Source organism: Linepithema humile, chromosome 1 (genome assembly GCF_040581485.1).
Source record: "Linepithema humile isolate Giens D197 chromosome 1, Lhum_UNIL_v1.0, whole genome shotgun sequence".
NCBI lineage: Eukaryota > Metazoa > Arthropoda > Insecta > Hymenoptera > Formicidae > Linepithema > Linepithema humile.
Window position 1 is genome coordinate 342,206 of NC_090128.1, and position 10,361 is coordinate 352,566.

The 10,361-nt window shown below is 36.7% G+C and overlaps 2 protein-coding genes across 2 annotated transcripts; both read right to left on the reverse strand.

The window, feature by feature from the left end:
• Positions 1-232: 232 nt before the first annotated feature.
• Positions 233-2,392, reverse strand: LOC105674599 (DDRGK domain containing 1). Its single transcript, XM_012371051.2, has 2 exons — positions 2,043-2,392; positions 233-1,768 (listed from the first exon to the last, which is right to left on the reverse strand). Exons 1-2 carry the CDS (start codon positions 2,125-2,127, stop codon positions 981-983), a joined length of 873 nt encoding a protein of 290 aa, XP_012226474.2. The 5' UTR covers positions 2,128-2,392; the 3' UTR covers positions 233-980.
• Positions 2,393-2,927: 535 nt separating this feature from the next.
• LOC105674598 (proteasome activator complex subunit 4B-like) lies at positions 2,928-10,330 on the reverse strand. Its single transcript, XM_012371050.2, has 12 exons — positions 9,840-10,330; positions 9,602-9,742; positions 9,329-9,491; positions 8,844-9,245; positions 8,621-8,769; positions 7,166-8,482; positions 6,666-6,939; positions 6,186-6,569; positions 5,531-6,094; positions 3,855-5,438; positions 3,357-3,578; positions 2,928-3,207 (listed from the first exon to the last, which is right to left on the reverse strand). The coding sequence occupies exons 1-12, from the start codon at positions 10,094-10,096 to the stop codon at positions 3,073-3,075; spliced, it is 5,592 nt and encodes a 1,863-aa protein (XP_012226473.1). The 5' UTR covers positions 10,097-10,330; the 3' UTR covers positions 2,928-3,072.
• Between the last annotated feature and the right edge of the window lie 31 nt (positions 10,331-10,361).

Here is a 10,361-nt window from a genome sequence, read left to right on the forward strand (position 1 = left end):
ATACACGATGAAATTATAAATAAGTTTTACAAATAAGTTTAGTAATTTCGAATTTTTTTCAGTTTAACAAGGCATGAAGGAATGAAGAAAGGGGGTTTAATTATATGAAAAATATTAAAACTAAAAAGTGTTTAAAATAAAAAATAAAAAATTAATAAAATTAAAGTAACGAAGAACAGATTCACCGATCTCATGTGCAGACATCCCCCGGCGTATACAGTTACACGCGTAATCACTGCGCAATATATTTTTTATTTTTATGACAAAGCAGTCGCGTGTGTTAACGCCATACCTATTACATTAAATAGAATAAATTATACATTCAGGAGAAAATGAGAATCGATGTGTATAGCTTGCAGCTTAAGGTAAACTAGAATCTGATGCAACATTGATTCCCATGTCGTCAGATTTTATTGCGTCGCAAAATTCTCTCCGTTCTCACAGGTGTTTAACGTTAAAAAATACAATACTTAACGGAAGAAAACGAAATGTCGAATATAATTATCAAGTTCGAGCATGTTCGGCGTGGGATTTGATTTGTTAAAAATAGCAAAATATTTAGCGTATTTATATCTAAAATTACTTTAAAAATGTTTCGTAATTATTTTTATTCCTATTAATTTTTTCAATGTATTTCAACCGCACAAAAAAACAATTATTAAAAAATATATACCTTAATATTAATATTTTTATTACATTAATATCTGTAGTTTCCATAATTTTTTCCACAAAACACAGAACATTAAAAATATCATTTAATCACTAGCAGGATTGCAAAGCGATATAAAGTATTGTTCGTATATAAAAAAATTTATAATCAGAGAAAGAAATTCATGACACTTATCTTTATTTGAGATCTAACATTATTAACAATCAATTTATATTATAGACATGAATTATTAGAACAGAATGTGATTTATTTAAAAAAGTTATAACAAACCAATAAAATATATACAATAAAAATCTAGCATGATGTTTAACTAACTAACTGAAACAGTACAGCTTTTCAGAGGTGTCAAATTAATTAAGTTATTCGAATTTTCAGCTAATTCTGTGATACTTATTCTACCACGTTGTTGTACAAATGTAGCAATAGTATAAAGTTCATCTTCTGAGATGTAAATAAATTTACCTCTATCATCAATTACTCCGGTTAAATTACCATCGGCTTTTAATTCTTGAATTCTTTCTATTACGCTAGCTGTCTTCAAACCAAAATGTGCAGCTAGGTCTTCTAAAACCAACACTTTATTTTCCTTTATATATGCAAGAAATTTTTGTAATAAATCCTCTTCGTATTCTTTGTTTTCCTGCTCATAACCTTCTTCTTCAATGTTAAAAGCTTCTTTCATCTTTAAATATTCTTCGTACTCTCTCTTTTCCTTTTCTTCTCTGACTTTTTTCTCAGCTTCTTCTGCACGCAATTGCTCCGCATGTTCTCTCTCGGTCTGCTTATCCTTTTCTTTTTGTAAAAGCTCTTCTCGTTTTTTACGTTCTTCTCTATCTCGTTCTGCAGCTTCTCTCTGGAGCTTCTTCTCTGCTTTAGCCGCTAGCTTTGCTCGTTTTTTCGTTCCTATTTTATGATCTGGTAATTCAACTTTATCATCCATATCTTCGTTACTTTCATCTATTTCTCTGTTATTTTCCTCATGGAATTGATGAGCATTTCCCTGCATACGATGTCTAACATTTCTAACACCAGTTGCTCTTCTTATTGGTCGAACATGTGCTATTGCATCTTGAGTATTAGTTTGGTTTTTCTGGGTACCTAAAGAAAAAAATATGCTTGTTTATTAATCGGTATAAGTAAAAATTTTTTTCAATAAATAAGATACAAAAGTTCTCAAATTTCTACAATTGTTTAGTCAATTGACAAATCAATTTAGATCTATTAATTTTTCATAAATAATACATTTTATTTATGAAATTAGTAGTTAGCAATATGCAACTGATATAACAGCTGCTTGAAAATCAATTTGAAGGTTAAGTAATGGATGTAAAATGAAACTGATTAAAAAAATTATTATTAAACAAGAACGTACTGAATCGGCGTTGTAAAAATGCAGTACATATGATAATTAATACAATAATCACTGAGGCGGCAAATATCAACAAAGTGACATCCATTTTAACGATGATTCCGGCACAATTCGGATACTACTATGATTATACTGCGCTTACTGTCGCTTACGCGATGGCTAAGCAGTATAAGCAGTCTCCTACTTTACACACAGCGGGAAATAATAGGTTGCTACAAGTCCACAGTGCTGTGATCTGTATTGTGGAATTTTCTGTACTTCACTTTTTTTACTTTAATATAATCAGAAGGGGAGAGAAAACGCAAAAAGAGAAATGTATGAAAACAGAAAATACAAGATCGTGAAAAAATAAAATAAAAACTTCCTACTATGTAGATCTGTTACGCTTGTAATTACATTTTTATATATTTTGTTTTTCTCCACTGCTTAATTATATGATTACTTTGTTTTGAGCGCCAAAAATACAATAATTGTTACATGAGACAATATAGACTAAATTACATAACACACAACCAAGTTATATAATAAAAAATGTGAAAGAAAATTTATAAAGTTATCTATAAAAATACATATAATTTTGTATTATGTATTCTCGTATTTATAACAAGATTATCTTCACAAAAGAGTCTAATTTTCCTTGGTTCAATATTCTTAATAAAACTTGATGTAAAATTTGAATTTATAAACTTGTGTTATTTATATAAATCTTTGTTAAATTTTATTGAACATCAATTGCTTTATACCTTAAAAACTTAAGTTAGGATCTTACAAATCAATAACAATATTAAAAAATACATATAAACTTGATTAGAATCTAAAACTTATTTATATGATTTACTTCTTTAATATATTACATACAAAATAACGTGATAAACACATAAATGATGATTTAAATGTTATTCGTTTAAATTTTAATAAGCATACTACAATATACTACATTCTGTTCAGACACAATTTTCGCTATAATTAATGTTATCATTTCCGCGACGGTGCGCAATATTGCAAGAATGATATTGTAAAATTTAATCCTTCATCAAGCATAATGCGTCGGCGGCACCGTTAAATCTTGTAAGACACCCAATTGCTCCTCCGTAAAGTGTTGCTTGTGATCTATCCAACCATCATAATGCGTTCGTTTAAAATCACTCAGAGTCTTCCTTATTGTCATCTGTAATTTAAACGTTGAAAAAAATTTATTAGACATTGGTAATTATCGTATAATAAATGGAATCAATTTTGGTAAATAAACAGTAGAATATTCACAAATATTTAAGAAAGATAATTGTATAAAGAAGCAAAGAGAAATAATCAACTTACCGGTATGGGTTGTGGATCGTTCATGTGAAGAGAGAGATGCTCAAATATTGGAGGCACGTATTTGGGCACATCGTACGGATGAGCACGAATAAAAGCACACAGTCCGAGCACGGCAGCATGACGCATACGTATCGCGTCAATGTTGGCGTTTCTCAACGCGTCCCCGTCGGTAGGAGTAACTCTTTTGTGCAATCGTGTCCTTGATTTACTCTTGAGTTCCTCCTAAACGCACAAATATTTTAGTCTCGAGCATTACTGCATATACTAGATATCATTAATGCCTTAGACTTCCGATTAAATATTTTCACATCTCTCAATAATCTCTGGATCATACACATTTACACATTCGAATATTATGACTGTTAAAAAAATTCAGAGCACTATCTAAAGAATTTGTTGATTAATTAAGAAATTAAAAACAAAAGTCCTAAATCGGAAGTGCAAAGAATCAATTATACCTGCTGTATTAGAAGTTCTAAATAATATTCAACAACTTGCCAACAGCTTCTCCTGGTCGACGATAAACGTGCAATGTAACAATCCGCCGAGCACTTGACTAGCTTTTTCCCTAACTTCTAAACGGTCGTCCTCCAACAAGCGCAGAACGATACTTTTAACACATTCGATCCACGACAAGTTACTAAGAATTATACCCATATTGTGAAAAACCAATACTTGAAGGTATTCCAAGCAAGTAGATCTTGCTGACCATGACGAGTGTTCGGACATCGTCTTGATCGCGGCTAATGCTACCGACATAACTTCCGGCAGTGTAAATGCATGTGCGAGTACTGCCAGAGTGTGTAAACACATCTTATTGAGCTCCTCATCCCCTTCCGTATTCTGTAACTGACATATGATGGGGAATATCTGATAAAATTCTGACACTGCAGCATATTGCGAACAAGACGCACTACTTATAATCCATTTGCAAACAGTTTTCAACAATCTTCTAGGCACTTCCTGCTCTTCTGCTTCAGACATAGGTACTTCCGGCAATCTGTCAAATGAAACATTAGCCACTTTCTCCGACAAACTCTCTTCCTTATTCAGATTATTCATTTTTGCTACATTGTCATCTTCTACAAGTTGCTCCAATCTTGGCACAATCTTATCGATCAAAGTCTGCATTCGCGGAATTAAAGCGTCGGAATTGTGTGGAAATTTGAGATCTAGATCAAACACAGTAACCAACATGGATCCCAAGCGTTCACGTAAGTTCTGGAACGGATTGGTTAACAATCGGTCTTCCAAGCGCACTAGCAAACGCTGCAACAATTCAGTCACTCGCCACCTTTGTTGGTTCAGAGCACTTTGCAGCACATACAGACGACCGCATTCCACGAACGAAGATTCCAAATCCTTCAGAGGCGGTTCTTCCATCAGACACTCTAGCAACCAGTGATGCCGATTTGGATCTCTGCATTGCTGTGCCGTTGCGAAGCATATTCCCCAATCCATGACAGTCTCCTCCGTCAAATTTACGATCGCAGTTCTTATGATCGGCAATAACGCCTGCCACATGTCGCACGTCATTTGAAACGGCCAGTGCTTGGCGCCTTTGATAATTCCAGCCATGATCTCCGCAACGCATCGTTGACTGCTTTCGTGTTTGTCCATCACTAGCCGCTGCAAATGCGGCAGAAAATGTTTCAAATGAACGATCCCATGATTGCGAAACAGTCTCTTGAACAGGAAACATCTGTTTGCGTTAAACTTGTCCTTGCCCTTCTTTTCCTCCAGACTGAAATAACTGATAAGCTTGTCGATGTTGTGCGGATTGTCGAAAAAGTGATAGACCTCCTTCTCGCAGTCCGTCAGCTCGCGTGCTTCCGGATCGAGGCAAAGTTGTTGAGACGAAGGAGCATGTACTTTCAAAATTTTCGGCCACGCGTAATAACCTACGTATGGTTTATGAGCGTATCTGGGCTCGTCCCATTGTTCGGCGGTCAACGGACGGGTCTCATAATTGTATTGAAGCCACCTATTGTCAGTTCTTAGCCCCGGTGTAACATTTCGCGATAGCTCCTCCTCATTTGAAGTGCTGCTCTGCTTGCATAGGCTGCGTATATCAACTGTTACCTTTAAGTATATGTTTTAATACAATTTACGCAAATATATATATATACATGTAACGAATATTCGTCATACAAAATCTTATAAGAATTGCATACCTTCGGATGTTTTCGCTTCTGTTGCTTCAACATAAATATCACCACCCTAATAGCGATCTTTCTTTCCTCCAAGGAATCGTGTATGAGTGTTTGCAGAAAGTAACGCACTACTTGCGCGGAGTAGGCTTGATCCGGATGAACTAAATCTCGTATAAAGCCCATCGCCATTAGTTTGTGTCGCCAGTGCAGTGATTCCTCGAGTATACAACGTAGCAATTCATCCTGCAATCCGGTATACGCCGTCAGATTAGATTCGTTCATTTTCCTCAAGTTCTGCACACCTTTCTGCATCTCATTTTCATCGGGTTGCGGCAAACTCGGTTGCGGAAAGTGTTTCCACAACGCGCGTGCGGCTGTCAAGCAGCTGTCGGGCATTTCAAATTTGATCATACTCGTGTAGAAGTGTTTGTTTACAGCAAGTACAATCTCCTCCTTAAGACGGATCACCGACAGCTTCTCGGATGGCTTGGAAAGCACGATGGCCGGCCACAATGATCTCAGTATATTCAAATCTACTTTCGTAATAACGGAGCTTTCCGATCCGAGCAACAAATAGAGGACACCCTGTTTTTAAATAATTAAAAAATTTAATATATCGCTGAGTAAATAATTACTTATATACAACGATTGTCATTTATAATGTAACCATCGTTACCTTATATGCATCGTGATGTTTCTCGGTGTCTTTCGCCAAAATATCAATAACATGGGGAATTATAAGTTTATGAGAAAACGGAAAGAACTTAAAGACGGAGAAAAGGCCGGATTGCGCTTTCGAACGCACGTCCGCGTATCTGCTCACAGCCAATGTGAACAGTTCCAATATTATTCGTTTATGCGTTTCCGTTAATACGTTCGACTGCAGTACTTGTCGAAGAACGTATTGCGTATCACAACGCTCCAATATTATCGGACCCACTCGGCCTTTGTTTTTCAGCAATTTATCCTCAAACATTCTCTTGGCGACTTGAAAATTTTTGCGTCGGGCTTCGTACACTTCGCGCGGTTGGGTTTTTCCCAGTAACAGACTGTTCCAAATCTACAATTTAAGCGAAACGCTCTTGAAAATCTTACGTGATAAACAAAGAAAAACTTGGAGAATGTGTTCTGTTTGTGAGAAAACTGTTTTACGCACCTGTATTAATGCGAAGAAACTCTTTGTATTGTCCTCCGCGTTCTCAAGCATCGCCCGCTGAACTTGGCTCATAATCCCAACAAGATAATATCTAACATTGCTACCGTCGGGCATCGTAGCGTGTTTCTTTACTTCATTTAGAGGCATAATAGATATATTATATCTTATGGAAGAATCAATTAACTTGAGCGGTTCTTCTTCCCATGTTGGTAAAACGTGCTCCGAGCCTTTAAGAATGTTGCATACGATATTCAGACTGGCAAACAGCTCCTCCCTATAATTATTTGCATATTTTTCTATAAACTTTATCATTTGACACAATCTAATCTAAATATTTTATACATTATTCAAAAAACTTTGTTTTTTACTTCTGTTTGAATGGCGCAAAAATTCCGTAACTTTATACTTTTATCAAAGATTTAAATCTTCAAAGCAATATTTTTCGAAATATAAAATAAGACAATATTAATATGAAAATATGAAAATGTATCACAATTGACCTAGTTAACGTGTTCGAATCTTCGCAATATCCTTTAAGCTTATCAATCTGGACGATTAAATATCTCGAGAATATTCGTTGTATAGCAGCGATCTCTTCTTCACCAGGAATGTACCAATGGATGCGCAAGTTATCGATATCCACGTTTTTACCCCAGTCTCTGATGTAAGGATAGTCAGGATCATTGTTGTCTTTGTTGTCGAACTTGTACTGGTACGGAGTGGTGAGCGACAATGATGAGAGAACAGATTTCAACAAGCGACAGGCTAGTTTATTCCCGTCGGTCGATTTCAACAGCAAAACACGATCGAGAATCTTGAGCAGCGTATCCAAATGCGGTATCAAGTTACTGCCCGGTGTGTCGCAGATCGCGGACAATATGAGCATAGCGTGCAGAAGCCGATGATCCAAATTCTCCTCCTTCAGCACGTCGTCTCCCTCGGTCAGCGGTAAAATGGTCTGCGCCAACACAGGCACCAACGCGCGTAGAGTATTGCGTCCTCTGAAGCGAGTGAAGCTCTTGCAAACTACTGCTGCCAATTGACCGGCGACTTTGGTCTCGAGAATTCGTTCCGTTATAAATGTGCGCAACTTGTGTAGAGCGCTCTCGAAAATCGCGTCGCTGGTATTCATCAGGAGAGTCGTGCATACGCCAGCAAGCGCCGTTTCCGCGACCTTCTCCAGCTGACTTTTCCAGTTGTCGCCACCACTCTCGAGCCGCACGTTTTCCAACGAACTGGAGTCTATAAATATGAACACTCTGTCTAGGAACTGCAATACAAAGTCCTCGAAACGTGAAGTCGCCTCGCAGATCATCCTCTCATCTTCGGTCATAACTGCGGTCGACCTAGAGGAATCCACAACAGGAATCAACGTGACGAAGACGGAAATAAAACGAAATGTAGCGAAACATTTTCCATTGTCGTTCGGATCGATTCCAGGTAACGAGGAGAACAGCAACGGCAATACGTGCGCTGGCCCTTCTGGATACGTGTAATCTTCATTTATATTCCTAGAGCCTTGTACCAGTGGTCTGGCAACAACCGCCATGGAAATCATGGAGGCCGTAAGTTTATGCGGTTCGGTCAATGAATCGAATGTCGAGTACATTCGTTCCAATATATTCGGTATTACTAAACTTGGTCTCATAGTTGCAAGGAATTGTAGAGCTTGGCAGGCCTCGTTTATAGCAAATTTACTGTACATTGCTGTCATAGCTGTCGGCAGTATACCCTTAACGAAAGAATCGACATCACTATCAGTTAACTTGTAATTGTCAGGAATTGGAGTTTCCCACGTTGGCTTGGCGTATCTTTCTCTGAAATCATACAAACATGTTATTCAATTATTTTTATAAAACATGTACTTTTATTTCTGCACAATGTTGAGTAAAATAAAAACATAAATAAATAAAGAAAAATACAATAAAAATGCATACATCTAAACATCTACATACTTGTGTAAACGTTGGATGAAGTAATATGGAAGTCTGGCAAGAAAATCTCTTAATTTCACTGTCCATCGTCCATAATTTGCTGGATAAAGATATGTCTCTATAGTTTTTAAAAACTTTTCCAAATACATCTGTGCACTTGAGCCATTTCCCTGCAAAATATATATAGATGTTAAAATATATTTCATTACTATTTATATTCACAAAAGAATTTGCATCATCTTACCAAAATTGCTACTATCCACATAGCCATTGGCATCACTTTTAGCTTGTGAATCTTGTTGTGATTAGACATTTGCTTATATGTTACAGGTAAGTTCAAACACCGTATAAATCTAGTAAACATTAATGGAAAATGTGGTTCCCAGTCGATATATCCAATATTGTGAGTCGCTAATTTTGCCATTAACCACATTATACTGTCTTCCCATTGTGGCGCATTGTGGCATACTTTCCACATAGTCATAAATTCATCAAACCAGAGCTGATATCCCATGGAATGATGCTTAGGAGGTAGTTGCAATGGTAAGAAACACTCTAAAAGCAGAGTGCTTTCACACGCTGCCGATTCATCAAAAGGACAGAGTAATGGACGTAGCTCATCTAATATTTCTTGCGTGGCGTTCAACTGTCGCAATAATATGGTTAAATATAATTAGTCATGTGCTGAATCCAGACATATCTCTTTTTCTTTCAAAAAGCAATCCTTACAGGGAAATAAGTCTTCACGCAACGAATTACACAATATAATAAATTTGCAAAGAATGAAGGTGGACGATATATTCCTGCTGAGTTTTTCCTTAGAGGCTGCAGTAACTCGTATAAAGGTCTCCATGGAAGTTCCAATTCATCTGGACTAATTAATTCTTTTTTACTGAAAACAATAAATTATATTTTTTTTTTAGAACTTTGTCACGTGTATATTCAGAAATGTTTAATATGTGTACTTGATCAACAATGTCCATCAATTCCTATTTTACTTACTTTAGTAAGTTAATCAATGTTCTGGCGATGCCGGTTATAAAGTCTACTTCTAAATTTGGTATAGTGAAAAGCTCATATACTAATTTCACGAACGTTATATGATCCTCTTTGCTAAATTTCATTCCACATAGCTCTATATATCTGAAAAAGAATTCCACCCGTGTGTTAAGATAAAACTGTATAGCGATATAACATATCGTTAAAAAAATTCAACTGCAAAAGCGAAACTGTTACTTACGTATCTAATCCGCTCAACCAACAAGTGCATCCTTTGATTTCACGAAGCATAACAGCATATCCTAGATTACCTTTGATCTCGGCAAGCCACTTACGTGCTTCCACATCAAACTCGTCCGCATAGGGCAACAGTTTATTGTACACCAACTCCTTTTGCGGTCGAAAACCCAGGTCCGTCCTGAACGACGACGACGACGACGACGAGGACGACGACATCATCGGATTGTCCTCTGTGTCACGATTGCACTTATCAACCATGGTCTCGTCTCGCGTCTATTTATCTTTTACAGTAAGCGGTAGAGCCGACTAAGATCGGCGAAATGACTGGAACAATTGCGATATCATGCACGATGGTTGAATCAGTGACAACTTGCTGATTCCTATTCATTTTTATCGAGTCATGTTTCGCGTCATTCCGCGTCTAAGGAGCCATGTTTGATCGGTGAAAGTTGGTAAAAGCTTGAATTTACGAAAGATTCAAGAACAGCTGCGTCAGAATTGGTTTTCATTGCATTCATACAAA

Coding starts and splice junctions, on each gene's coding strand:
- LOC105674599 (XM_012371051.2), bottom strand. CDS start 2,127: ATGGATGTCACTTTGTTGATATTTGCCGCCTCAGTGATTATTGTATTA. Junction 1,769..2,042: donor ATTTTTACAACGCCGATTCA/GTACGTTCTTGT, acceptor TTTTTTCTTTAG/GTACCCAGAAAAACCAAACT.
- LOC105674598 (XM_012371050.2), bottom strand. CDS start 10,096: ATGGTTGATAAGTGCAATCGTGACACAGAGGACAATCCGATGATGTCG. Junction 9,246..9,328: donor GCGTGAAGACTTATTTCCCT/GTAAGGATTGCT, acceptor TTATTGCGACAG/TTGAACGCCACGCAAGAAAT. Junction 8,770..8,843: donor TGTGGATAGTAGCAATTTTG/GTAAGATGATGC, acceptor TATATTTTGCAG/GGAAATGGCTCAAGTGCACA.